The sequence below is a fragment of the Penicillium malachiteum genome (assembly GCF_028827825.1).
Source record: "Penicillium malachiteum strain IBT 17515 chromosome Unknown utg000005l:1.0-9002435.0:326005.0-9005861.0, whole genome shotgun sequence".
Lineage (NCBI taxonomy): Eukaryota > Fungi > Ascomycota > Eurotiomycetes > Eurotiales > Aspergillaceae > Penicillium > Penicillium malachiteum.
In genome coordinates this window covers 3,918,914-3,946,033 of record NW_026643099.1, presented here as the reverse complement: position 1 = coordinate 3,946,033, position 27,120 = coordinate 3,918,914, and the positions used below count along the sequence as shown (strand labels likewise).

The 27,120-nt window shown below is 47.1% G+C and overlaps 13 protein-coding genes across 13 annotated transcripts; 3 read left to right on the top strand and 10 right to left on the bottom strand.

Annotated features, from left to right (window-relative positions):
• Positions 1-273: 273 nt before the first annotated feature.
• On the bottom strand, positions 274-2,039 carry N7483_011474 (RXT2 domain-containing protein; the record flags this gene model as incomplete). Its single annotated transcript, XM_057094901.1, has 4 exons — positions 274-1,469; positions 1,535-1,688; positions 1,785-1,906; positions 1,967-2,039. 4 exons carry the CDS (start codon positions 2,037-2,039, stop codon positions 274-276), a joined length of 1,545 nt encoding a protein of 514 aa, XP_056940872.1.
• A 720-nt stretch (positions 2,040-2,759) lies between these two features.
• On the bottom strand, positions 2,760-5,051 carry N7483_011473 (glycoside hydrolase family 127 protein; the record flags this gene model as incomplete). Its single annotated transcript, XM_057094900.1, has 6 exons — positions 2,760-3,014; positions 3,073-3,294; positions 3,361-3,786; positions 3,845-4,175; positions 4,232-4,585; positions 4,645-5,051. The coding sequence occupies 6 exons, from the start codon at positions 5,049-5,051 to the stop codon at positions 2,760-2,762; spliced, it is 1,995 nt and encodes a 664-aa protein (XP_056940871.1).
• Positions 5,052-6,168: 1,117 nt separating this feature from the next.
• On the bottom strand, positions 6,169-8,473 carry N7483_011472 (RING finger and CHY zinc finger domain-containing protein; the record flags this gene model as incomplete). The annotated part of the gene is made up of 3 exons (XM_057094899.1): positions 6,169-6,769; positions 6,821-7,185; positions 7,238-8,473. 3 exons carry the CDS (start codon positions 8,471-8,473, stop codon positions 6,169-6,171), a joined length of 2,202 nt encoding a protein of 733 aa, XP_056940870.1.
• Positions 8,474-9,574: 1,101 nt separating this feature from the next.
• Positions 9,575-9,850, bottom strand: N7483_011471 (uncharacterized protein; the record flags this gene model as incomplete). Its single annotated transcript, XM_057094898.1, has 1 exon — positions 9,575-9,850. One exon carries the CDS (start codon positions 9,848-9,850, stop codon positions 9,575-9,577), a length of 276 nt encoding a protein of 91 aa, XP_056940869.1.
• Positions 9,851-10,404: 554 nt separating this feature from the next.
• N7483_011470 (DUF2293 domain-containing protein) lies at positions 10,405-13,478 on the top strand (the record flags this gene model as incomplete). The annotated part of the gene is made up of 5 exons (XM_057094897.1): positions 10,405-10,539; positions 10,592-10,711; positions 10,762-11,052; positions 11,117-13,287; positions 13,322-13,478. The coding sequence occupies 5 exons, from the start codon at positions 10,405-10,407 to the stop codon at positions 13,476-13,478; spliced, it is 2,874 nt and encodes a 957-aa protein (XP_056940868.1).
• A 412-nt stretch (positions 13,479-13,890) lies between these two features.
• On the bottom strand, positions 13,891-14,207 carry N7483_011469 (copper metallochaperone ATX1; the record flags this gene model as incomplete). The annotated part of the gene is made up of 2 exons (XM_057094896.1): positions 13,891-14,045; positions 14,120-14,207. The coding sequence occupies 2 exons, from the start codon at positions 14,205-14,207 to the stop codon at positions 13,891-13,893; spliced, it is 243 nt and encodes an 80-aa protein (XP_056940867.1).
• Positions 14,208-14,716: 509 nt separating this feature from the next.
• On the bottom strand, positions 14,717-17,725 carry N7483_011468 (uncharacterized protein; the record flags this gene model as incomplete). Its single annotated transcript, XM_057094895.1, has 4 exons — positions 14,717-15,659; positions 15,713-16,121; positions 16,268-16,381; positions 16,429-17,725. 4 exons carry the CDS (start codon positions 17,723-17,725, stop codon positions 14,717-14,719), a joined length of 2,763 nt encoding a protein of 920 aa, XP_056940866.1.
• Positions 17,726-18,002: 277 nt separating this feature from the next.
• On the top strand, positions 18,003-18,839 carry N7483_011467 (kinetochore Spc25 family protein; the record flags this gene model as incomplete). Its single annotated transcript, XM_057094894.1, has 2 exons — positions 18,003-18,234; positions 18,295-18,839. The coding sequence occupies 2 exons, from the start codon at positions 18,003-18,005 to the stop codon at positions 18,837-18,839; spliced, it is 777 nt and encodes a 258-aa protein (XP_056940865.1).
• Positions 18,840-18,980: 141 nt separating this feature from the next.
• Positions 18,981-20,251, bottom strand: N7483_011466 (SKI complex subunit WD repeat protein SKI8; the record flags this gene model as incomplete). The annotated part of the gene is made up of 7 exons (XM_057094893.1): positions 18,981-19,167; positions 19,224-19,410; positions 19,465-19,558; positions 19,610-19,773; positions 19,831-20,091; positions 20,142-20,178; positions 20,249-20,251. The coding sequence occupies 7 exons, from the start codon at positions 20,249-20,251 to the stop codon at positions 18,981-18,983; spliced, it is 933 nt and encodes a 310-aa protein (XP_056940864.1).
• A 598-nt stretch (positions 20,252-20,849) lies between these two features.
• On the bottom strand, positions 20,850-21,260 carry N7483_011465 (mitochondrial 54S ribosomal protein bL32m; the record flags this gene model as incomplete). Its single annotated transcript, XM_057094892.1, has 1 exon — positions 20,850-21,260. One exon carries the CDS (start codon positions 21,258-21,260, stop codon positions 20,850-20,852), a length of 411 nt encoding a protein of 136 aa, XP_056940863.1.
• A 309-nt stretch (positions 21,261-21,569) lies between these two features.
• Positions 21,570-22,923, top strand: aspD (septin aspD; the record flags this gene model as incomplete). Its single annotated transcript, XM_057094891.1, has 6 exons — positions 21,570-21,708; positions 21,803-21,931; positions 21,990-22,071; positions 22,130-22,267; positions 22,323-22,536; positions 22,591-22,923. The coding sequence occupies 6 exons, from the start codon at positions 21,570-21,572 to the stop codon at positions 22,921-22,923; spliced, it is 1,035 nt and encodes a 344-aa protein (XP_056940862.1).
• Positions 22,924-23,443: 520 nt separating this feature from the next.
• N7483_011463 (putative Golgi matrix protein) lies at positions 23,444-25,350 on the bottom strand (the record flags this gene model as incomplete). Its single annotated transcript, XM_057094890.1, has 4 exons — positions 23,444-23,852; positions 23,906-24,621; positions 24,680-25,254; positions 25,320-25,350. The coding sequence occupies 4 exons, from the start codon at positions 25,348-25,350 to the stop codon at positions 23,444-23,446; spliced, it is 1,731 nt and encodes a 576-aa protein (XP_056940861.1).
• A 566-nt stretch (positions 25,351-25,916) lies between these two features.
• N7483_011462 (uncharacterized protein) lies at positions 25,917-26,774 on the bottom strand (the record flags this gene model as incomplete). Its single annotated transcript, XM_057094889.1, is given in 4 exon segments — positions 25,917-26,317; positions 26,373-26,476; positions 26,494-26,554; positions 26,702-26,774. 4 exon segments carry the CDS (start codon positions 26,772-26,774, stop codon positions 25,917-25,919), a joined length of 639 nt encoding a protein of 212 aa, XP_056940860.1.
• Positions 26,775-27,120: the final 346 nt, after the last annotated feature.

Genomic DNA, 27,120 nt, shown 5'->3' with positions numbered 1-27,120 from the left:
CATACTGCATGTGACACCGACGAGTAACCTTGGAATCTTGATAAGTAACATCATTCAGAATATTTCAAAGTAGGAGCCAAATTTGACACAATGAGAAGAAGAGAAAAGAGTATGTATTTTATTCAAGGGTATATTGACACCAACATCAGTCAATACATAAGCCACCTGGCTGTGCCCCTCAAAAACCGAAGACTAGGTATTTCCACCAACACCACGCTATGATCAAGAACAAAAAGGATTTAAAACAGAAGAACCGGGAAAGGGACGAGAACACTAAGCTCGTCGTCCACGGCCTCGTTTAGCTGCAGTTCGGGTATCATCCACAGTCTCAACCTCATCCTCGTCGGTTCCCTTCTTGAGATCCTCACCCTCAGCTAAACCCCATTTCTCTCGATCATACCAATCTTCACCATCACTCATCTCGCCCACATGACCCTCTGCCTTGCACCATTCCAGTACGTCGGCCTTCATGTGACAAGCCCGCAGTAAAGAGTCAAGCATATGCTCAAACCCACGCACTGTTTCTTCTTGTTTCTGTATGTAGGACCAGAGCAGACGGCGAGTTTCTTCTGCCTCCGTAGCAGGGAGACCGAAGTTCGCATCTGGTCGAACATTATCAGGAATCAGGAATAATGGGTGCGGGGCCGGAAGGCTACCTGCTGTATCGGCCGGAGACATGGGAGATCCATTCTCATCATCTTGGGGGTTGGTGGCATTGGCCTGGGCACGAGTAGTCATACGCCGTGGTGGCTCTGGCGAAGAGCCGTCTTGCATATCTGCATCGTACTCGGCTTCATCGTGCTGGTTGTTGGGATCGGCGTTGACATCGTGCCTATCGCCATCACCAGTGGTATCCATATCTTCATGCCTGTCATTAGAGTTGGATTGGAAATAGTCACTCCCTTGGTTTTGAGAGTCGTCTGCGCCCTTGGGGTGTGGTGGGAGATCATTGACAGCGGCATCCATGTCTTCGGATTTCAATGCCGTATTTAGTGCCCCAGGCTCGGCATTCGCTATTTCTCTTTCCCTAGAGTCTGTTGATGCCTCTGCCATCTCCACATCATTTTCCATGGCCTGAATCTCGCTCTCAGTCCCATTCTGTCTTGAGTGGGGTTCTCTGGTGGACGTTGTAGGTGATGCATCTTGAACTCCATTCAGATAACCGCTACCAGAGGTACTGGTATGATTCGGCTCCTGCGGATCCCCAGATCTGTTATGAGAGTGGTGTGCCATTTTCGGCTCAAAGATGAAGCGGTCATCGAGAGACTCGACATCACCGCACGGCATCCATCCACCATCGCCCAGGAATTGTCGATGCAAATTTCGAGCACGCCATAAGAGAGCCCGTTCCTGACGCAATTTCTCTTCGACCGCTTTTGTCATCTGCTCTAAGGCCTGTGAAGTGTATGGTTGGGACAGCGAAGGATGGTTTGGAAGTTCGGACGGATGTTTCAAAGGACATAAGAGTGCTGCAAAAAGTGGACAAGTCAGTATACAGCCCTGAAGTAATTCTAGCTGGAGCTGGGTAACCGACTCTCTAGTGCAATTCCCGAGAATGGATTCTCTTCGGCGGCTGCGGTGTCAGCCTCAGAATCTTCATCCTCCTCATCGAGTTCCTCTCCTTCTGAGTCATAGCGAATGGGATTGCGCTGCAGAATATGACGAGTATAGCCAGCGTGCTCGATCTTCTATTGACCAAAAAAGAAAGTATGCATCAGTTTTTTGGATCTTTCAAGTCGCCACACACGGCCTCGAGGAAAATCATTTTGCAATGCACAACATACCTCTCTGTAAAACTCCTTAGAATTGATATATCCCATCGCCCCCTCTCGAACATATTTGGCGTTTGCTTTCATTTTATTGCCACGGTTCGTAGGCTGCATGATAGGATCATCGGGGCCGGAATCTATGAGAGACAAATATCAGCAGGACGATTCAAACAGACTGGTAGTCAATTTCAACATACCATCTTGTTCTCTTCGCAATGCCCTCTTCATCCCAATAATGGTATCAGCGATTAACGCCGCTTGAGTCGCCATAGCAGCGAGTCTGCGATGCGACTGCTGGGATCAGGCACGTTGGTATGGTGTTTGGGTTAAGGCTGGAGGTTTGACAGGGGAAATGAATTTTAGAATATTGACAGTGCTTAAAGAATGGAAGTTGAAGTGGAAAAGAAGTGGAAAAGAGCAAATCTCACAATCGGCAAAGGGATTGCTTATCCGCGAATGACGAAGCGCGCGGAGAGAGCTGCAACCATAGAATGTCACGTGCAGAGCAGTGCAGAGCAGAGCGGAGAACATTAATACAATTTGACTGTTGACCAGTTGACGATGAGTATGAGCATCGCATATCAATATTGCAAGTTCTATATATTCAAACAATTTTTAATTCATTGAAATACTAAGAGTTCAAGACCACCAAAAACAACTTTTTCACAGAATTTTATTTTTCAAAATTTAGGTCGTTGTTTACATTGCCGCGTGAAGCTCAGTGATGATTTTTAGAACTGAGGTCACTATTTCGATAGATCACCATTTCACATGAAACATCATTCAAACCTCCGAGGAGTGAACAGGACGTAAGAAACAATATTGAACGGTGAGATGAAGTCGACTGAATCAGGCGATTCTTCTAGGATTGAATAATCTACCATTGTACCAAGTCTATACCAGTACTATTATCAGTGAATTGACATGGGCTATTCATTTTAACCGTAAAACGCCAAATCACCATGATACATTCAAACCAAAAAGTCAGTACTAAAACGATTTTTCTCTCAATCCCACTCTCATATGCCCATTCCCGCCTCGATTGGCCCGAAGGTAGTATGGGATAAAACACAAGTCACGTAGCTCTCCAGCACTCTCATTGTGAGAATCTGCTACGATTTTTCGGTTCCAAGGCAACGTATCCAGCTCGCCCACGGCTCCGCTCTCAGCGATGATGGCAACGTAAGAATCCGGCTGTGTTCGTACCTCTTCTCGTAGAGGTGTACTGGGGTCGAAGATTGTTTTCTTAATCGGTCAGTATGGACTTTACTAGAATAAGGTCAGGTATCGTCAGTTGACCTACCTTAAAATGCTCCTTTTCCCAGGGATGATCAACATCTTCAACACAGTAGACAATTGGTCCTCGTGTAACATATACCACCGGTTGTAATGTCAACGGATTGGGTCGGACTAGAAGGGGTTGCATGGGGCAAGATAGTTGAAACTGCGGGTTTGCTTGTAACCACTCTGAATTCAAGAATAGATATCCATTTCGAACGTCCAATCGCTCAGGAGAAGGAGTGATCTGGGAGAATTGGTATTAGCTTGAGAATAGAAAATAGAGACTCGTGAGTCGTATGTATAGACATACCTTCCATGATTTTGCCCAGCCGGGGATTCTCAACCGTAATTCCAGGTCAACAGCCGGTCCCTCAGTGTGGATATCAAAATTCACATCACCACTCCACGGCCAATCCGTCTTTTGGCTGATCACCATAGTGGAGACTCCCGTGTTGATTTTCAGAGTTGCTGCTGAGTACAGATGCACATTGACCACGGCACTTTGCTCCTTCACCGTGTGACTCCAGAGATATCCTCCAAGAAAACCCAAGGTACGAGTGACATTAGGCGGACAACAAGCACACTCAAACCACTCAAAACGCTGAGAGATATCTTTCTCTGAAGATGCCAGCTGGTTCACATAAGTGAAGGCCTTGCCGTCCAGACTCATACCAGTGAGTACTGCATTATAAAGACAGAGCTCCATGATATTTGCATAATGGCTATCCAGATCGATCTGATTTCGTTAGCGGGAGGCCCATCCATAAATGATTTCAACATATAGGAAAAGTTACCTGTAATAAACGTTCAGCGAACATCATAACTCCAATAGTAGCACAGGTCTCTGCATAACAGCCCCCCTCATCAGTACCCTGGGGTAAGAAGTAATCAAGCCCAAAGCCTTCCCATTGTTTCATGGCCCCAATACCACCGGTCACATAAGACTTCTTCTCAACCATGTTAGACCAGAGTCTCTGTATAACTGGCAAGAACTTTGTCCCAGTATAACTCTCAGGTGAGCAGATCCGCACCAAATCTGCTACGGCTGTGAGTAGGTACATAGCGCGAACAGAATGGCCCTCAATTGTCTCTTGGTCGACAATAGGCACATGCGCTTGCTGATACCTGTAGAAATTTCGTAAGCTATTTATATCACTTCACGTAGATATCTGAAATCATACCAGTAACTTCTTGGAGCAGGATAGTACACCGGAGACTCATGCTCACTTTCACCACGAGCTTCAGCTTCAACATCATAGAAATGACGTTGCTTTGCGCCGCCTTTGGAATTACCTCTCTCTTCAATGAAGAATTGAGCTAATTGAAGATGTTTGGGATCTGCAGACAGTTTGTACAGACGTAACAAAGCGAGCTCAATCTCCGGATGACCAGGATATCCATTAATCTGGTCCTGTTTATTACCGAAAGTTAAAGCTAGAAGATCCACATACTTGAGGATCGGTGATAACAGATCGAAATTTTTGTAATAAAGATGGTGTGCGAGTGCAGCCTCGATGAGATGGCCTGCATTATACCTGCCAAAGACATGTTAGCCCTATACATAAAATCAAGCATGTATCAAGGTGGTAATTACAGTTCATGCATATCTCGCAGGTTAGTAAAGCGTTTTCCAGGTTCCACAACAGAGTAATGGATATTCAGATATCCATCTGGGTGTTGTGCTCCTTGAATCATGCTCACCATCTCCTTCACAGCGGCGTCAATCTCAGCATCAAAGTGATCTATGAGTAAGTAGCACGCGCCTTCAATCCACTTCGCCACATCAGAGTCCCAAAATTGATGATTAGGAATGGGATAGGAGGTAGGTGGATCTGAGTAGCTAGGATGCCACTTCAGTTTAAAGGCATCATATCTGCCTGTCTGTTTGAGCATGTGAAGCTGGTGTCGAAGAGTCTGAACCCGAACCACCTCACGTCTCCGGGCCCAGAATGACCCTGGTGCGAATGTAGTTGCACCAAAACTCTCTTGTGGGTAACTCATGATTTTGTAGGTGAAGATTCGATATTGAGTTGATTTTGAGAAGAGAAAAGGGTTTTTTTCGGATTCTTTGCAAGCTATGATTTCTTAAGTATCGGATCAGGAACCCCTCGTCGGAACTGCATGTCGGAGATGGAGCGATCCCGTGTAACTGTTCCCGGGGTTTGAGAAACCTGAGGATCATGATGTACTCCGGTGTATACCTGGAGAGCATCTACTCCGAGTGGGAGACCCGAAGGGGAAGACTCCGGTGGGGTCCCTCCGGTGGGGGTACTAGTAGCTCGACTTGAGATCTGTAGATTCAAGTTAAGATAGACTGCTATTATGAATTTAATCTAAACATCCGATTAAGTTCTCACTTTTAGAAATATTGAGTTTAATATGTATGAGTTATAAGCCCCTAGGAATAATCACTAATACGTACTAGATCAGATGATACTTCGGCCTATACCAGCGCGGGCCATTTATATGGCATTTGCTTCTTGTCTTGTTTCAATCAACACAATTTTAATGGAGTCACTGGTGGAAGAATTTTAATTTACATGTCCACAGATGTGACAAGCTAAGCCTAGAACTGAACCTGAAGTTATCAATACTATATACTACTACTCAGGTAGTACTACTAGTAGCGATAGAGACAGTATGTGTCTGGGATTCGGACTAAGAAGAAGACTCATATGAAAAAGTGATATTTTATGGAAACCAAAAAAACGGAATGATATTGGAATTGTAATGCATACGCTCGTCCCATCGCGATGCTAATGCGAGTGCTAAATTGAAAATATGCATGTGCCATACTCGTGGTAGGCTTAGATGGTGAGGACAGCTCAAGGGCTCCAAGTCGCAATGTCCAAAGTGCGATCCAACTGTTCACGGAATTGTATAGATTCTGGCCCAAGTATCATTGAAAGCACGATCCAAAAGTGGTGCCTCCCGCCAATATCCAGTGTGTCCAGTGTGTCCAGTACAGGAGTGGGCTGTGGACCAGTGTTGGAAACAAGTATGTGATATTTGGAATTTCTGATGGATCAATTTTCCAAAAAGACTGAAAAATGGTGTAGTCCAGCAATTCAATTGCTGGTATGTATCATTTCGGTGATCACGCAAAACTTCGTGACAATCATCGATGGCCAAAAATGTCAATTTCGTCTTCGTCCTCTTCATTTTCTTCTTGCTCGCCTGGGACCGAGGAGGTTGAAGACTCTGCATCAACATCATCATCATCCTCCTCTTCTTCCTCATCCTCTTCATCTTCATCTTCCTCGTCTGCCTCTAACACCCCCTCCACTGCTGTATCACCTGCAAGGAATCCATAGTGGTCTCGAAGCTTCTTGCTTAAAAAGTTCAATGCGCCAAAATCGGTATCGTTGTCCGTTCGAGACATGCTTCCAAAGAATGGCATAGAGGAAGGTTTCTCCGATTCCCGCTCTGTGGGGAGACCAAAATAATTGCTAACAACGGGCGAAATTGCTCGACCACGAGTCATATTGTAAGAGATATGTCTTTGATCTGACCCACCAGCCGATGATACGCCGAGTCGGGCCTGAGGTGCCGGGTTCGCACTGAGGTGCAGTGCTGCTAGTGATGCAGTCGCATCCTCGCCCGTACTCAAGGATGCTGCTCGGGCTCGAGCCGGAGGATCGTTGACGCCTTCTTCCTCAAGCACAGCAGAGACATCTCCCTGTAGCAGTCGAATTTGGGCGGTATTGTAAGACTCACATCTGGGTTCATTAGTTTCCACTTCATTAAAGAAGAGATTTGACTCAACTCACAAATCACATTTCAAGCCAAGCCAATGATATTTGACCACTGATTTTGCACCACAGTCATTGCAATAAATCAGTCCGTTGGTGTCTTTGAACTCGCTGGGCATAGGCTGGCTTTCGATGGTCCGATCCAGATTTCGAAATGTCGACTCCATGTTGGTGATAGTTTTACTACAGATCGGACAACGAAAGGAGCTCTTGGAATATTCTCCCAGGCATTTATTATGAATGCTATGGCCACATCGCATCACCACAACAGTTTCCGGGGAAGTGAACATGTAGTCTCCGCAAATAGGACAGTCGCACTGGGTAGATCTCTCGATGCATCGGTGGGTATCTTCGATCGAGATGGGAAGACAAACGCAGCATGTCTGAAGAGGGTCAGTATTTTCAGTTTGTGATCTTGGAGTTGTAGTTGCTTACTTTGCAATGAAAAAAGTCCTTCCCAAGTCCCTGTCCAATCCGACATATACCACAATCGTTACAATGATAGATGCTCTTTTTCCCGTCGTTATCCCAGAGTTTGCAGATATCGCAATAGTATTGCGCACTCTGCTCGCCGCACTGCCTGCAATTCTGGTCTGCAGGCTGCGGATGCCCACACAACATACACAGCATATTTTTCGTTTCTCGGCGGATCAAATGATGATCTTCAGTTTCATCGTGGCAAAAGCGACACGGAGCCCATTTCTTACAGGTGAAGCACTGGAGCTTTACATTTCGCATATAGTGCTGACAACCTAGCTGCGCCCCGTCTAACTCTTCGGTATCCGGATCCTCGTCGCCTGTCTCGGCCACAGGCGAGTCAGGCGATTCGGACTCTATTTTTGGTACATATGTGGGCTGTAAATCTTCCTCCGAGACTGAAAACACTTCTTCATCCTGGTAGTCAGACTCTGGCAGCGTCGGGCTCATTGGAGTGGGGTCTGGTAATTTCCCAGCGGGTGATAAAGGACTGAGGGGCGGGTCCAGGTTTGACGATGGTAACGTTGGAGACGTGAGTGGAATTGGCCGAGAAGACTTATAGTTTTCTGTCATCAAATCGTGGACCATTCTTGCCTTTTCATTGTTCCCTAGATCCAGGTCCCGGATAGCATGTATTTTGTTCCTGAGGCATCTCATGCCATCATCCGCTGGTAATGACATCTGACTCAGGTCAGCTAGATTAAACGGTTGAGCCTGGTTGGTTTGAAGCCCGTTCGTTGTTTCCTGCCTTGGTATAGAGTCGTTATCGGCGAGGTGATTCGGTAGTTCTGCCAATTCGCCATCGTCAGGTTGTATGTGCACCTCGCTGGTCGAGGTATTGTCTCTCTCGCCCTCAAGTGTATTGTTTCTAAGAACGTCTCCAGATTCACTAGTTATCGAGGCATTCTGAGGCATTCGTCGTGTGGCCTCCAAGTCGGAAGTGAGGCCATCCATGTCTTTAGGTAGGGTTGTGAAGAAAGGAGGACTGGGTAATGTCCCTGCATCTCCGATGACCGATTCAGACTCGACAGAATCTAGGAATGTGTGACCCGAAATATGGTCGACATGGATGTGTGAGGAAGGCTTTGTTGGTCCGCTTGGAGGGGAGTCGGATTGTTGAAGCTGAGAGTGGCGGGGAGGTTCCCGATTGAGAAGTCCGAGGTTAGTGAACAGCGAAGAGATGAAGCTACTCATGAAGGGCTGAGAGTCACATCTAGCAACAACACCATAAGAAATACTATGTAAGAGAAATAAAAATCAGGTTAAAAAAATGAATATTCACAGCCTCAAAACTTGAAGCTCAATGAAGATCGAGTAACATGAAGTTTGGGGATTTGGCATGTGACGTCGGAGCTGTGCTGAATCATCCACTTTTACGGGAGCCGAATTATTGACAAGGATCTATGTATATCAACGGGTCTAGACTACATGGATACATGAATATAGATGAGGGGGCGAAGAACAAAGAATTGGACTTATTAGTTGGGGTAGTATGTTGTAAATTGATTAGTAGTACATTTGGAACTTATTCATGACTTGGATTTCATAACGTACGTAACAAGGGTCCACGTAAACCAGTGTAGACCTGGATGATCTCGTGCCAGACAATTACGTATAATTCTACTCCATATATGTAGTATAATAGGGTGCGGTGAGTATTTAAGGATAATATCGGTGTCTTCGGATATCAGATTGATATTTTAATCTCATCCACACCTCAGGACGCATAGCTCTCGTACCATCTGTGGGAGAACAACGTGATCCAGAGCAAGGAGTTACTTCCAATCATGGTGATCTGGCATGATTGTAAAAGGATATCCCGATAGATTTTACGTCATCTGCTACCTCGGTTGAGGTTGTAATAATGCAGGGCTAACCCGAAAAAAGAATGGGGTATCACCGACCTTAATGACAATAGATGATCATATCCAACCAAATCCGGGGCGAGTGGAGAGGAAACACCCTTGTAGATTGAGAAGAGAATGAAACCCGGGTCCATTCCCACTTTGGGAGAGCTGCTTTGGCGCCCCGTTCAAAATTTATGCCCAAGGCGACGTACGGGAGCCTGACGGAGGATCTGGAGTGCAGCGAATCGGAACGGCAGTGGATCTTTTGTCTCTCCTCACTTCAGGCACGTCCCCAAGCTTTCATTTAGGCGTTCGAGGGTTTGTTTATAGTGATCATAGGCATGTTTGCGTATTCGGTTCTCTACTTTACCGAGACCTAGAACTTTTAATCTGCGACCAAGTCAGACAACTAGTCCTTTTTTTCTTCCGTTGTAACGATGGGGCCACCTTACACGCGTGACTCTTTGACATTCTGAGGGGCTTCCCAATATCTTGCTATCATCATGTTCCTCAGGATTTTATGTTCCAGACCACGAGTTTCGGTAGCTCGTTCCAAAAAGCGCAATGTGTTGGCGATCTTGGAGGGATCAAATTCGTTGGTTGAGCGAAAGGCAGTCCGCATGGTGGATCGTAAGACATGGCGAGCAGGAGTAGAATAACGAATCGCTTTAAGAGCCTGTCGGTAAAGATTTCGGTATGCATGAACGACTTGAGAGGACGTCATATTGTATTTTCCCAGAATAAAGAAACTCGAAGGTAAAAACACTATCAAGATTGGTGAAGATTGGGGAGTGGAGAAATACGGAGTAAGTAAAGCCTGAAGTGATGAAGCTGCAGCCTCAGGCCCCACTTTACCTGGATGAAGCAGGTGACTTTGGGCCGCAACACTTCACAATTTACCTCGTACACCATCCCAACCTTCCTATTTTTTTTGATATTTTCTTCCCTCTTATTTTATTTTTGATATTTCACATTTAAAAAGAGTTAAGGATTCGGGAAATCCTTCTCTTTATTTTCTTATCTTTTGAAACCTCCCCAGTTCATCTATGTGAGCTGGCTCCATTTATGATATCTAATATTCGGGGATTTCCTTGAACTTTTGTACACTTGGGTCTCGACCTAGAAAAAAAAGTGGTAGTTTTTATATGACCTGACCGCCCCATCCTTACTTCTCCGATCCTCCACATCTCCCCACGCTCCTTGGATCAGAACCATGTGTTGAAACTCTTCCTCTTGGTATGTTTTTGACTACCAACCGTGGAAAAAAAAGAAAAAAGAATGGCCCGAGTCGTGAGGAGAGCTGCTTCGGCTGCGGCCTGGCGCGCTCCTAGTCGGGCCATCCAGAGAAGAGCTCGAAAGCACAAGGTTATTATGGAATCGGTGACCCAGGAGAAGAAGAAGCTTCGAAGTGTGGTAGGTATTTCTCCACTCTCCCCTGCGGAGCAAAAATCTCACTTTAGCTTAGATATGCTTCGAGGCGAAGGCCCCCACTGGTTATACTTTCATTCCAGCTGGAAATCCGCACCTCACAACAGCTTGTAAGGAGCGGTGCAGGAAAGAAAATATCCAGATCTATGCTGTCTCGGTAAGTGCAAATCAATCTGGATCCAAGAGAACGCTGCTTACAGGTTTTAGACTACCCCCCATTTGCATACGCATAATCTGTCCCAACATGTCCATCGGATAGGGTATCACTTCCCGAGTACAGTAGTTGCTGCAGTTTGCTCAGAACTTGGGCTGTATCTCACCAGCTCGGGGAAGGCAGTACCCTTCCACACCTTGGGCAGCCTTGCCAATCGCCCATCATCTGACCCTGAAGCTTCTCAAGAAGTGATCAATACAGAGGCAAGGGATACTATCAAAGACTTATTTCCTAATATCCCGGACAAAGACCTCTGGCAAATTATCAAAACTTCGTTTCAAAAGGTATGTCCCATTCGTGACTCAAACAAACTGTAAGATCGGGGTTGCCTGACATCGACGATGTCAGGGTCAACGCAAAGTTGGAACTGCATCAGAATTACCTTTGGCTCGCCGAGCACAACTGGCGGTAGTGGCACATGTTCGTCACCTCTACACTGATTATGATCGTCTTCTCAAGCAGGGGTCATTTCATGACGCCAGATCCGCTGTCGAGCAACCTACCCTAGCCAAGGTGGTTGCGTGGCGTGGTGACGATGAGAACGGTCAGGCCGAGTTAGAAGATGTCTTCCGTGAGGTGATCGTCATATCCGATGATGACGATGATAGTGAGACGGATGATGAGACAGTCACTGCCTCAGACACTCGGGACGAGAGTGTGGTAATTCTATCGAACACTCCTAGGACTCACGAGATCCAGACCCAGCCGATCAGTGCCGAAGCTGTTTCCAATCAGGATCCCGCCCGGGAGTTCTCCGAGGAAGTTGCAGCTGGATTCCGTGTTTTTACCAAGATGCCCGCCAAAAGGACCATCGATCGTCGTGGATTTAGCAGATACCAAGCCTGGAACCGTGCTTTGAGTAGATATCGAGCCGAGGCACAGGATACTGAACAGCCTCAACCCGGCGATGCCCCTATTGAACAGCAAAGTCCACGATATGCCAACCGATCAACTGTCGTTCAAGAAAATCCGCCGGTGCCTGCCAGACGTCGGGAACTCCCTCCCACACACCCAATGGAACCCAACAACCCTAGGATCTTTTCTGGACCCCCTTCTGGTGAAATACCGGTTTTGCGACCACTAATGGCCACTTCAAACCACGTAGGTATTACTGAAAGGCGTGCTCCATTGGAAAGCCAACAACAACAGCGCCCATTCCCTCAGTTTGGGATGAGTGGAAGGCCTCAGGTACTAACTATGCAGAAACCACATGATGTCCAAATTTCGGACCCACGAAGTGTCAGTGCCACTCATCAAGGTAAACCTCAATTCATGGTGGAGTCAACGCGACCCGAAAGAAATTATATGCCACCAGCTGGCGAGAAGATTAATGCGCCCTTATTCCCAGGCGGACCTCAAGAATTCACACATGGCATCAAGGGACAACTTGGACCTGGTCTTGGACCTAGGACTGAGACTGCTATGTCTTCTCAAGCGAGATCTGGTGCATATCCTCAGGATCACGTTCTACCATCCATCGAAGGCCCGTGGCCATTGGAAAAACGACGTGCAGATACCCGCTTAGAGCATATGACGAAACGAATGTCGCTTCGTTCTGTAACCCCAGGTCACCCCTCTGGAGAGACCTATGGCAATGTTTCTGGTCCCGGTAGCCCGGATGATCAAACTTCTAAGAGAAGAAGATTGGCCTATTATCCTGGTCTCCAGCATGATTCTCATTATGTCCCCCGGGATGTGAGACCTATTGGAATGTCTATCCCTGTCACTATTTCAGAAGAACAAAATAGAGTCCAATATCGCAGCGTCGATGGTCTGGGATCTGAGCACCGCTCGCAGGATGTGCAACAATCTCTCCGTCGGGATTATCTTCCTCCAGCGGAGCACTCTTTACTGATAGGTCACCAGCGTGAAAGGCCATCTGCCCCCTTCACGTCACAGGTCAATCTAAGTACTCGACGAGAAATGGATCGCCCGCGTGTCATTGACCCAATGAGCTATGTCCCTGTGCATACAAACATGCCGCCCTCTTCTGGAGTAGGTGCCGCTATGGGTATTTCTGGGGATCGTTCATACAGAGCCGCAGTGGATCCCACCTCTCGCCCTGAGCTTCGGGCACCTTACTTTGTTGATCGTAGCCCCCGCATGGACCATGTCCGACAATCAAAGGTTGAGGAGCCCCGTCCTACTACCTGGAATCCACGTATTGATGGTGACCGTCCCCTGGTCCATGATCCCGCCTCCGGAAAACAGTATGCCGATGGTTTTGTTCGTTCTGTCGATGTGCGTGAGTCTCGTCCGCTGGACTATTTCATCGAGCACCCGCGTCACCAGCCCAGTCACCAGCCTATCCGGACCCGGATTCCCGACCAACATGCCCAGGATCTTTCACAGCCTCGAGCCCCTTCGGAGCAACGCCAGCTCCCTACTGTGCGAGTGGTACAAACATCTGCTCATCACCAGATACCCCATCATCCGGAGAGTACTCCAGGAAGCCGCCAGCCTCATGGACGTATCCCTCCTCGCGAAAGACGACCTGGCAGTGGGCTCAGTAATGCGCGGTAAGTTGGCTGAAAAAATCTTACTCACATTCAGTCCCCCGGAGCTAACCTGCGACAGACGCGTTCATGATCCCCGGGCGTTCCAAATGGTAGAACAGAACCGCCCAATTTATGTGCAACGAGTTGAATCCCAACCACCACAATATTCCATATCTCAGGCTGATGGCAGGCCAGTGGTGATTGTTGATTAAGAAAGTTTTACGGCATGCTCTTTTTTCCTTTTCTATTATGGCAGTGATGATTTTCTTTTCCTTTGACAATCTCGGACCTTGCATCTGCCTTTGTCTCTTTGTCCATGATACCCATCTGCATATTCTTAGAACGTCTGCGTTCATAGGAGGTCAATAAAATGCTGTCATTGTCTACGAGTTAGAAATAAACCACATATCCACTTGTACTACCACCTTTATCAGTACTGCTACTGCACTTTCTTTCCATATAGCCTATAGCCTATACCAGAGTAATAATTCAAGGGATGCAAAAATTGAAGGTATATTGCGCTATAACCAAGAAGCCCATAGTCACATAGTCCTAACCACTCAAATGTAGATATTCAAGTCGACCAAATCAGAACTTCGATCGAGACATGTACCGAATGCGACTTTATTCAACACTCATAGCCTGACCATCTGCCTCTCCACTCTTCACAGCCTTCCCTGTCTTCTTAATAGCCGCCAAAACAGTATCGTAGGATAGGCTGGGCTCGGTAGCGATAGTAGCAGTCTGGGATTCGAGGCTAACGTCGAAGGACTTGACACCTAAGAGCAAGCAGTTAGCCACGTGGGAACTTGTAAACTCGAGGGAGAGGAGGAGAGGAAGTGCAGGTACATACCTTCTAATTTTTTCAGGATTCGTTCAACAGCTCCAGAGCATCCACCACAGCTCATAGCTACGTTGAATTTGTATTCGTGGTCTGACATTTTGGTGGTGTTGTGTTTAAGAGAGGCGGGGCGCGGAGAGAAGAAATCAGATAATAAATTCCCGATGGAGTAGCCGCTTATAGTATTAGCAGTGTGAAAACGGTACAAATCAAATGCTGATGATAAGATATTGTATAGGGGATATAAAGTAGAAAGTGACAGATTTAGATTTATTAAATAGCTTGGAAGGGTGAGATGGATTTATAATCTCACATTGTGTGCACATGTGGTTCATCCCTTGAGTTATTTTCGCCATTGGGTTCAGGTCCCCCGCTTCATAATGGATATCACTATACCATTGCCTAGTAGATAGTAAGTGCTGATATGATTACCTAGGTATTAGTGATAAAAGTATTTATATGGAGTGTTGAATAATAATTAATATTAGTAGTAGTATTTGTCAATTACAACCTTAGGCTTGCAAGAATCTAGATGTTTTAGAAAAGTTGTAGTCATGATCGGGTATCTGATATCTTCAAGATGATCCACAGTATATACAATAAACCAGACTAAAAACCTCCTGCTCGTCTTTTCTTCTTCGCCTTGCTGCTCTTGGTCACTTCACGTGTTCCAAATTGTCCACGCTCAGTCTGAGTCATGGGCAGATCATCCACGGTAGGCTGACTACTCACCAACATCGAGTGATTAGGTTGACTGCCCCATGCTCGAAGAGTTGGAGCGGTGGGTGTTAGTGATTGAACTGGTCTTTCGACATTGAGTGTCTGTTGAGAGCGCTTCTTACGTGCTCGGCGCTGTGGTGTGCCTGGAGGACCCATCTGTGAGGACTCTGCGTTCTGTGACTGGGACGCCTTTTGCCATTCATAAGTCGATGGGTCTGCACCTAGATCCCAGTGCGAGAGTAGACTTGCCACGTTTCGAGGCTGTGGACGGGGTGGTTTGAATGTTGTGAATGCAGCAAGACTGCTGTAAGATGGAAGTGCACCTTTGGTCCCGCTGCGTAGCTGGCTACTGCGGTGGCCTACTACAGTACCCTGGCTTGAGGCGAGCTGGGAAGATGCCATCCCTAGATCGAAATCTTGAGAATCCGTCGGTTCTTGCTTTGCGGGTGTCTCGTTCTCTTGGAATTGTGATGCTGCGAGTCTCGTAGAGTCGGTGGAAATTCGAATGAGGCGTGATAAAAGAATATCCAGAGCAATACCGCGCACAGTTCTCCCTTTCATTAGACGTGTCTGATTGGGAATTTCGAGAGAAAGTTTGGTAAGCCACTCATCCACCATTCGATCATAGGTATATCCGAAGTCGAGATCCGATTGCCTCTCTGGGTGGGCTATCGGCATGCCTGGGAATAGATTTGAGAAGCGTAGAGGCACGATCATGAACTGAGGTTGAGCATCAGTATTCTCAGGAAGAACTGTCGAGACAAGATGTTTCAATTCAATAGAATTCTGTTCAATATCCATTGAAACCGGACGACCACCGGCAATTTCAAACCTGGAAATGAATTAGCTAAGAAAAAAAGCGGGATCGTACAGTTCCACACTTACATCGTCTCGCTGTTCTGCCAATCATCCAATTCCAAAAGTTTCCCACTCTCCACATCCTCAATGATTTGATTCAAGGTAGTCCGAGGTTCCTCGTCATCAAGGTGATTGGTGCCGCGAAGTACATTAACCAAGGCGAGTTTATACACAGGTGTCCAGTTCATAGTCCAACTCAGATCTTCAGCTAATGAAGTCGGGAAGCCGGGTTTCCATGCAGCCCTTCGGGCCATGACGGATTCGTGCCAGTCATTGACAACGAAATCATCGTCTTCATCTACCCAGTCTGTGTCCAAGGTGTGAGGCTCATTTGCACGAAGAACTGTTCGGTCATCTAGCTCGTCATCCATCTCCAACTCCTCTGAGCTGCTCAATAGGTTCTTGAAAAGAGATTCATGAACACCGAGAGACGAGTCTGTCCAGAAGAGCTTAACAAGGCTCATATCAGGAGTGTAATTTGTTGCCTCGGGACCGGGGAATAGTTCACTTCTCTGAACACAAACGTCGAGTAACGTCCTGGCTTTTCGTCGAGAATATTCTTTTTCTCGATTAGTGGCATACACAACAAAAACGGATCTGAAACCTCGATTGGATCCGTCTGGGTATCATTAACAACAGGACATGGGTAAACCTGAACAAGTTCGTTGAGTCTGGAATACAAAATGAGGTATAAACCTGTTTCAGTCAGTAATGGACTTCCATAGACCTGGTAGATTACTTACCTCCTCTGAGAGATAGTTCACTAAGCCGCATGGAAGTGTCTTCAGTGTCTCGGAAATGACGCCAGGCAAGCGAATACTGCAGAGGCAGTCTAACCCCCTCTTCATCTTCTCGTGCCGTTCTCATATCAAACAAAATCAATCGAGTTGTTGTGAGAACATAAAACTGTGATGCATTCTTCACACTTCGTCGCACCTCGAGAACCCATTCTGACTGCCTCCCCAATTTCAATTCGACAGCCCGGGTACGAACTTCATCTCCTTCCACCCGAAAGATCATCACACATCGACGATCAGCAACAATAAGGGTTGAGTAATCAACAATCCACTGGATAGACCCCCAGCCGTCATGTCTGGCAGCGTTGACATCCTCCTGATCAATTGATGGTAACGAACCTTTTCGGCCAGGGAGGGCAAGCCCATCAGCCTTTCGTCGGTGACGCTTAGTTTGAATCTCCCAGAGACTCCAATTACCCCTCGTATCAAGAATAGCTATCTGCCGTTGATACCAAGGGTTGAATGCAATATCAGCGTGCGTGAATCCGCCAGTATGCGAGCTGAGAATCTCCACCACTGGGTTGGCATCTAGGCGGGAGTTGCGCAGTGACAATGGGAGCAACGCAGGGTCATCATGATGAAGATGCATCGGCGCCGGATCTTGGAGATATAACGGCCGGAATATTGTGATAGATTCGGGAAGGCGAGCAGCCATCCAGGTTGCTTTATCCTCCTCATCTTGCGCTGGCTGGGAGAAACAGATTTGTCGGATCCGTGCGCCTTGTGTCGACCACTCCGTGACTTCCGCGTCGCCAATTGCTGGGACTTTTACTGAGAGTTCATCGAGTGGCAATTCTGTGGTTTCTTCGGCTATCACTCGTAATGAAATGATATTCCTAGACTCTCCGGTCACAGCCGCTGCAATAGATACGATTCCATTCTGCTTTCCAACATCAAGCGCATAACCCAAATCCAGAAGGGTAGAAGCACGTGGATCATAGAGTTCATTGGTTCTCGCGATCAACTTGGAAGCTGCATGCCCGTCAATGGAGGACCAGGGTACTCCCAATTCCGGAAGCGCATGGGGAATGGAGTTCGCATTGAGTGGTCGACCGTACGGACCGAAGAGAGTAGCTTGGGCGGTTCTCGAAGGCGAGGCTATGATAGTCTTCGTTGTACCCGTGTATTCTAGATCGGGAGCTCGGATAAATGATCGTTCGAAGCTCCATGTTCTGGTTTCTGGGAGGTAGATCGGTCTTCCAACGTGCCCATAGTGTAGAGCACTGCTAGTATGCTCATCCATCGGATCTTGATTTGCGTCTTGCAATATGCGCCAAATCTGGCCAGATCATGTCGGGTATGTAAAAGATTAATTGGGTTCAATCAAGCACGAAGAGAAGCTCTTCAGTGCAGATAGATCGAATTACAGTATGAAGAATTGGCGAAGGTTTTTGGAGCGCTTATCGATAAGCTCCGTTGCGCCGCAACCCAAACAACTTCAACTTCGCGTTTACCCTTAGCATCTTCATATTCTGCTTTACATCTGATCAATCCAGAACGCAGAATTCCTCTCAATCACAATGACATCTTCATTTGAACCATCGCTCTCAACGAGCGGCATGCGCCCACCTTTGGCCTCCGCAGATGCGCCATCCATGGCTGATTCCCTACCCAACATCAACTTCGGATTCGAGGACCTACGCAATCGCATGGCCCATTTCACCGCGAAATTCGACGCATTTATCGAACGAGGCCGCAAACAAGTTCTCGAGGAACGAAACCAGTTCCACATCAATCTCGCAGAATTACAAGGTGCGTTGGGACCGCCAAGAATGACGGGGGTGTTATGGCGCGATATTGACTAGAATACAGAGGATGAGCGAATGCGACAACGTGATATTGAAATCCTGAACTTGAAATCCCAAACACATGAGCAGACTCTCCAGAAAGAAGCAGCAGAGGCTGCTGAAATGCACGCGGCCATCTCTACAGTCACTATGGAGCGCGATTCACGACTCACGAAGCGCGACCGTCTCAAGCAGCAAATCGCAGAGACCCAGAAGGCTATCAACCAACGACTAGAAGCACAAAAAGCCCACGCAAAACAACTGGATGCGCAATCTCGTCTGAATAATCCAGAGCTGGAATTTTGGCAGGACTACCTCTGTTTACGGATTGAAGGGGCGGGGCGAGACGATCGCTTGAAGTTTGTTTACAGCCACATAGTGGAGAAGGATTGGGAGACCGAAGCCTGGTTTGAGCTTGGGACCGCTAGTCGTGATTACGAGGTTTTCCATACACGACCCAAGGTGGACCGGGAAGCTTTGGAACGTGAAGTAGAACTTGTCAACGAGGACCGGGACTTTGGGGCTTTCCTTAAGCGCATGCGCAAATTATTTGTTGAGACGATGAATTGAAGAAAGAATGGGTTTAGTATGATTATTTTTTTCATATGACGTTCATTTCATGAATTTTCTTACGCAGGCCATCAGTGCGTTAATTTTCATCATCACTTCCAAGGTTGTAAAACTACGAGTACAGAAACGCCTGGGTTAAACTTAACCCGAGGCCTCGCGGTAGAAAAGGAGATTCTTGTCTGCGCCGCCCATTGCGAAAGCGTCAGACTTTCCATTTCCGCTCTTCACGAACCACTTCGCGCTCCATACCACCTGGTCGTTCTGAGCCTGGGTGTTAACACAGGTCTTGGTCTCAATGTTCCAGACCTTGATTTTTCCATCGTATGAGCTGTGGACAATGTTAGATATTCGGTTTGGTCAAGCAGTGAGACTTTTGTTAAATACCTGCTGAGAAGATATTCACCAGTGAAACTCCACGAAAGAGACACCACCCAGGCGTCATGACCAGACAGGGTTCCGATCTGTTCACCAGAGGCGGTATCATACAGGAGAATCACTTTGGAGTTGCCCGCTGCGGCCAGGATTCTACTTCCAGGTGAGAATGACACCGCTCGAACGGGTTTGACCAAGCCTGTAGAATTGTCAGGTTGGGTTAAAATAGGGCATGGCTATCGAATTGACATACCTGTCACAGAGTATGGCATACGGCCCGACTCGGTGCTGAAGACATAAACAGCACCATTTTCATGACCGCTAGCAATCAATCGACCATTCGGTGACTATACCTGTCAGTAATCAATGACATAGCAGTGCTTTCTTCGAAGACATACTAAATCAATACAAAGACCAAAGCTGTTCTTGGTCTCATGGTTTCGAATTTGCTCGCCGCCAGCCAGATCCCATACACCGATATTACCATTTGAACTCACGCCTGCCAGGTAGAAGCCATCATATGACAAGGCGATTGCCCACACTCTAGCATTCGCAAGGTTGGCTACACATTCAGTCAGCATCTCTCACGTCATTGGAGCTATCTTGAGCTATAACACACCTGTGGCAGCCTCATCTGCAGACCAATGGCCGTCCACACAGGACCAGACCTTCAAGTCACTGGCAAAACCTGCACTGACTGCTCGAGTGCCTGAACCATCAGTGACCACATGGTGACAGCCCAGCGGGTGAGCTCCATCAATCGATTGGACCAGTGGGAACTCTGGATCTGTGATGGAATGGACTTTCAAGGCGGGCGATCCTGATGCAGATAACAGTTGCTTGTTCGTTACTGCCAGAGAGAAAATATCCGCGGGATGCGCTAGAGGCTTCGCGTTAGCTCTTACTTTTTGCAACTTGATAATTGCGCACCATTAGTAGCGGAACCCAATAAGATGTATTGCTTAGACTGTTGATTATTAGCCAGGTGATCTCATCAAATATATATTGCCAGGTGCGTTTTTGGTTCCAATATTTACCATTGTTATGTCAGGACGGCGGGATGACCGTAGAACCGCGCGTAGTTGTGGGATCCATGGCGTGAAATATGACGTCTATCTGCCTTGGGTGCCCGCCTTGGGAATATTGTTGGCAGTTTAGCTTGAGGTTGTTCTCCGCCTAAGCTTTTGGGATAGCGTTGTATGGAGTACTACGGGGAACGACAGAAACCACCTGGGCAACCACTCAATATCATAGCAAACATTCAAGCTGCACATTTCGCAGGTGATACATAGGCCATACCTTGGGTGATTATTGTCTTTTTAATATTGTAGAATTGAAAATTTGAAATAAAATTTCGAGTTCAGTAGAACCCTTGGGCATAATTCAGGTTTTTTCACCCATATATGTACCAGACGCCAAGTGCCATGCAGCAGATCAATAATCTGCAGATCCCCAATAACGAAAGAAATAAGCTATACAAATACACAATGCGCAGTGCGTTTTATCCAGGTTCGCTCTGTAGGATAATCGCACTCCGCCAGTCGATTGAAGTCATCATTCGAGATATCTCACATTGTCATCGTGACTTCATGCGGTCTGGGCCGTCTTCCACGACTGCTTAATTTCTGTTTCCCCAAGTTAGCAATTGATTATTTTACGCCATTGATATTCCTCCGCTGCACCATAGACACCATCAACGCCACCACTGATCTGCGCAAAACCTTCTTCAAGGCTCCGAGGGTCGAGACTCCACGTACCATTCACACAGTGGGGACACAACAGATGAGCCCGCTTGACTTGACCACAGCCGGGACACTTGTTCAGATTCTCAACATCCTTCAGGGCCTTTCCAGCCATTTGACGATGGCGCTTCTTCATGTGCGAGGTCTTCTTCTTGGGAACCGCACGGAGGACTGAGTCCCAGAGATCGGAGAGGAATGGCGGAATAGTCACGGAGATGGAAGGCAGGGAGATTGCAGTGGCGAGTAAACCGAATCGAGGTAGTTGAGGAACGGCTCTAGAGAGCGGCGACATCATGGACAAGGCCATTGTGAAGTTGTTGGGAGTTGATGGAGTGGAATTGAAGTATTGAGAGGTATCAAGAGCCTCCCCAGGATGGTTCGTTCCCAAAAAGAAAATCAGTTTGCGACTCTATACGCTAACCCCAATCGGGTATAGCGTCCACCCCTGAGTTGTTCGATAGGAAAGAACAACTTAAGGGGCTTCACCTGATTGTTACCTGGTTTGTCTCTTTTCTGGGGAATCTCTATCACTCTCGTTCTCGTTTCTGTTCTCTTCTTGTTCATTCATTCCTCCCTCTCTCTCTACCTTTCTTAATCCCTCCCCGTTTTTTACACAATGGCTGCCGCTACCACTGCTGCTTCGGCTCAGCAGCCCACCGTCTTCCCCCACAGTCATGTCGGTTTTGACAGCATCACCTCGCAGATTGAGCGTAAGCTGTTGAAGCGCGGCTTTCAGTTCAATGTTATGTGTGTTGGTATGTGCAGCTCCAGATCTTAAAAATACAGATCTTGTTATCACCAAGCTTTGTTTATTGAAGCTCAATCAATCATGCTGACACCCTATACAAGGTCAAACCGGTCTGGGCAAATCTACCCTGGTCAACACCATCTTCGCGTCCCACCTGATCGACTCCAAGGGTCGTCTTACCCCCAATGAGCCCGTGCGCTCCACCACCGAGATCCAGACCGTTTCGCACAGTATGTTTATTATGGATATGGGTCGAGCGGGGATATCAATAGCTCACAACTTGACTAGTTATTGAGGAGAACGGTGTTCGTCTTCGCCTGAACATTGTTGACACTCCCGGATACGGAGACCAGGTCAATAACGACCGTTGGTATGAATATCACGAGATTTACATCTTACAGCCCGATCATATACTAACATGTCTCCAGTTGGGATCCCATTGTCAAGTACATCAAGGATCAGCACTCCGCCTACCTCCGCAAGGAACTCACTGCTCAGCGTGAGCGTTACATCCAAGATACCCGTATTCACTGCTGTCTGTTCTTCATCCAGCCCTCCGGCCATGCGTGAGCCTCACCTATCCCCAGAAATGAATCAAACCCCCACTGACCCCCATCATAGTCTCAAGCCCATTGATATCGTTGTTCTGAAGAAACTTTCCGACGTCGTCAATGTCGTTCCCGTCATCGCCAAGTCCGACTCCCTTACCCTGGAGGAGCGTCAGGCCTTCAAGGAGCGCATCAAGGAGGAGTTCGCCTTCCACCACCTGAAGATGTACCCCTACGAGAATGACGAGCTTGATGATGAGGAGCGAGCTATCAATGCGCAGATCAAGGTACGGATCGAGATCAGCACTGCAAATTTGCACGGATAACTAACATCATTCCAGGACATTATCCCCTTCTCCGTTGTCGGTAGTGAGAAGACCATCGTCGTCAACGGCAAGCAGGTCCGTGGCCGTCAGAACCGCTGGGGTGTCATCAACGTCGAGGATGAGAACCACTGCGAGTTCGTTTACTTGCGCAACTTCTTGACCCGCACCCACCTCCAGGATCTGGTCGAGACCACTAGCCAGATCCACTACGAAACTTTCCGTGCTAAGCAGCTGTTGGCTCTCAAGGAGAGCAGCGCTGCCGGCCACACCGGTGGTCGTCCCATCAGTCCCTCAGCCGACCGTGAGCTCAGCCGCAACTCTCAACGTGGGGCCATGAACGGATACTAGATGCCCAAGAATGGCGTTGCAAATACTCCATCTTTGGTGAATTGAGTGATGTGAAACGGTAATTGGCCTCTGGACACAACATCATTCAGAAAATTTTCGTCTCTTTCGACACCAGCCTTGCAGATATCCCAGTTTTTCTCTTTGCGTTGCTTTTACCACATTCTGTGTAAACCCTTCAGATGAGAATCGGGGTTTTTTTTCTTTTTTATCATTTCTACTTCCGGGGAAAAGTGTCTGGCATCCAGCGCTGCTATTTGGTCTTCTATGTACCTAGCTTAATTATCCCTCATGAGAACTTGTTGATTCCGGTTTAATACTACAGTTACGTGTACTACATACTTCCAAGATGATCAATGTAACATACAACAATCCAGATGAAACTCCGCCATACTGTGTCAAGCTCTAACTAAGTCAAACCGATTGGAAAGTACAATGCAAATGAGAGGCAATGCCAATCTATGTCGATTCCGTCTAGATGAAGACTACCAAAGTACAAACGCCTGGGATATTAAACCAAGAACTATGATTTAGCCGGACCAGGATGGCTACCTCTCCTCATGGAGTTCATCTGCTTCTCTTCAGCCTCCCGATCCAAGAAATCCGACCAGAGTTCGGCTAGTCCCTCCTTGGTAGCGGATCCTCCATTGTCCATGAATCCAGCGAGATTAGGTGTGCTCGGTGTGCGCAGTGGAGTTCCAGGGACGCGTAGTTTACCTGGCTGGTTTGAGGTACCAGGTCTAGCTAAACCGGCTTGTTCACGTTGTTCTAGAAATTGTAAGTATTGGATCTCGGTTCCGTAGTGCATACAGTGGAGCAACTTACCATCATCCCAGCCTAGAAGAGCGGCGATGAGTTGTAAAATTTGGAACTTCTTGGGGTCTGATCGATCCAGTGCGAGGAAGTGCAGGAAGTGGTTTGTAACGATATTTCTGGTCAAGTTAGTACATGGCTTTTCAGGGATATTCTGATGAAGAAAACCCACCTGTCAACATTATCTTCCGCCTTGCCCTTCTTCAAGAATCGCAAAGCCTTGGTAAGGTGATCATTCAGCGTGACAGCTTCATGTCTCAATTTCCCAATAAGAAGGTTCTTTTCCTTTACCTCCTTCTCGAACGGACGCACTCGCTCGATCTCCTCTTGCGCAGTGTGAAGGTTCTTATCCGCATCACTAGCCTGTTGCTGTGCCTCTCGTAGAGATCGCCTAAGCTCTTCCAGTTGAGTATCTGAGCTTTCTACCAGCTCACGAAGCTCCTGTTTCCGCGCAGCTTGAATCTCCTGCAAAGCACGCTGAAGACCATCAACAGTGGATTGTTGGCCATCGCGTTCTCCCGATACTTTTTCATAGGCATCACGAAGACTACCCAACTGTTCTTCCAGATCAACGACCTTCTCACCCAAGTTCTCTCTAATAGATCGTTCTTCCATCGCAAGGATCTCCCAATTATGCATAGCTTCCTTGGCTTGTTCGAACTCGGATTGCAGGTAAGCTTCCTGCTCGATTAATCCGTCCTTCTCCTTCAGCCAATTCTGCTGTGACAAAGTGGTACGATCTCGAAGCGTGTTGATCTCCTTAGATTTCTGTTTCGATTCATCCGAGACCTCGGTCAGCTCCGAAGACTTCGAGTCAAGCTGTGACTTCAAGTTTGCGTTCTCATCCTCGAGGTCCTCGATCTGGGATCTGGCTTGGGATAGTTCTTCCTGTAAAGATGTGAGCAAGCCTCCAATAAAACTTCATCAATTCCATCCATGTACATACCTCGTCCTCCTTCAGCCGTTGTCCTAGTTGAGACTTGATTGTATTTACACGTTCCAAAAGCATCTGAAACTGTGCCTCCGCCTGCTCTTTCTTAGTCTCTGAGTCGCCCAATTTCTGTTGCAATGCCTCCATATCATCCTTATGCTTGGACTGGATCTCTTCCAACGATTTGCGCATATCAATGACTTCCGCCCGTAGGGAGTCTCGGTCTCGGACCAATGCATCGAAGCGATCATTAGGCTCAGCGTCCGTCGCGGGGGCATCATCGGAATCCTTATGCGCGCCGATAACAGTTTTAGAGCCGTTCGAAGAATCATTCTGTGCATTTTCGTCGGTGGTCTCAGTGGTATCAGGTTGAGGGGCATCAGCGGAGGGGTTTTCATCGTTGCCTATTTCATTAGGATCGGTCTGTGCATAGTCGTTAGGAATGCGGTTTATAGTAAGAAGCGGCGACGAGGACGAGTATACCTTTGCGGTCTCTGCATTTTCGGAGTCCCCGCGGGGTACGGACTCAGTGGTCTGAGCATTGTCCTTGGCTGTCGCGGCCTTCTTCTTTGACTTCTTTGATTTCGCGCCTGGGATCGCCGAGGGGGGGTAGTGAGTTAAATGTCATTTGGAAAAGGGAGATCCATGCGCGCACCTAAAGCGGATTGAGAGTTTTCACCGGGCATATTGTGGTTGGTGGTCAGAGATGAACCCGGGATGAATTGGAGAACAGGGAAGCTGTCAACACCTCTCCACTTGGCGGCTGGGGGGGGGGGGACTTTCCGCCCCGTCGCGATGATTAATCTATCTGACACAGTAATGTCAACGATGATCTATGCATTCGCAATGGTTTTATTAGATCTGTAATTAGTTTCAGATGTATACTTAATATTCTCTTGGAAATATTGAAACTCGAAATTTCTGCTTATCTGTTAAGCAATCCACGCTAACTACTAGTGATACGACATATGTACCTAGTATAGGTTCATGCAAGCTTTTGTTGTTAACACAAGTGCCCAGGTGCAATTAAACTTGAAGAATTGCACCTAGGTAAGACTACTGAAGTGTCCTTGGAAGAAATTAATACTCAAGTCACATGTAAACACCCACTCGTCCAGGCTTCACTTTCAATTACTATAAAATATCAGATGGTAGTATAACCAAGACTCGAAACCAGAACAATGTACTTGATATCATAGATTCATATCTTCATATCCATCTAAACTCAGCTCAGCCTGTAAAATGTACAGTCTCACATAAAGTCATCAAGGAAATCCGCATCCCGATTTTGGTTATTGCTGGCCTCCATGTTTTCCTCACTGAACATATCATCATAAGCATGAGCCTTCTGCCACTTCAACTGCTCACGCTCCCTCTTCTCCAACTTATCCTTTTCCTTCTGCTGATCACGAACCTTCCGTTCATCATTGCGCTTCTTCTTGAGGTACTCCTCCTTCTCCGCTCTCAGATCAGGGAACTTCTCGACACGGGTTTTATTGAGTCGGTTGACGATAGGGTTTTCGCGGACGCGGACAAGAACCTTCTTGACAAGTTTGGGGTTGTGGAATGAGACCTGTCCTGTAGCCATCGATCCATCCTTCTGGAGATTGGCCCAGGGTGTGTAGATAATGGTGATATTGTCTTTCTTGTTTCCTGTACAAGCATCGTCAGTCGTGGACTCGTACTATATGCGACGGTATAATCGAACCTTCAATCGAGTTCGCCTTGGTCAATTGTGCGCAGTCCTCCAAAAGCTTCTCTGGGATCTGCTCCCATGTTTCGCCTTCTCGAAGTCGTACATAGACGTGCGCGCTGGAAAGGTTATCGACGTGGAACTGGTACGGTTAGAGGGACTGCGGGGATCATTGGGAATGCGCAAGGGGACCGACCCTGTGAGACAGATTAGCTGTTTGAAAATCTGCATAAAAATTGAGTGATCACCTACCAAACATCCGACTCCAATCCAAATTCAATTAAAGACTCATCTGCCGAGACTGGTTAGGTATGTTTCTCACTCCCAGGATGTGGGACACATACTTTCGAACTTGTCCTTGCCGACGTAGATAAAGGCCGCCGGGCTGACCACATTGGAGGTAAAGTAATAGACCATGATGCGCGCTGAGTACGTTGACCTGATTGTGAGAAACTTGAATCTTTTCGTGGGGAAAAGTGACATGTCTTAGTCAGCACATATAGATCCGATGTGTAGTATAGAGAATTGAATCTGTGATTTATCTCATATAGTTATAAGCAATTATCAATTATCAATTCAATATTCCGATATAAATGTGTGCATATTTGCATCAAACTGTTAGAAGGTTCTATATAGGGAACTGGGTTGAAGGTTACAAGTGTTGCTGCAAGATCATGAGTTAAGTCGTATCTACGCATGTGCCAACATCGAAGTTAGAAGGAGACAAGTCTGGATTCCATTGTCGTTACTATAAAGTATCTCC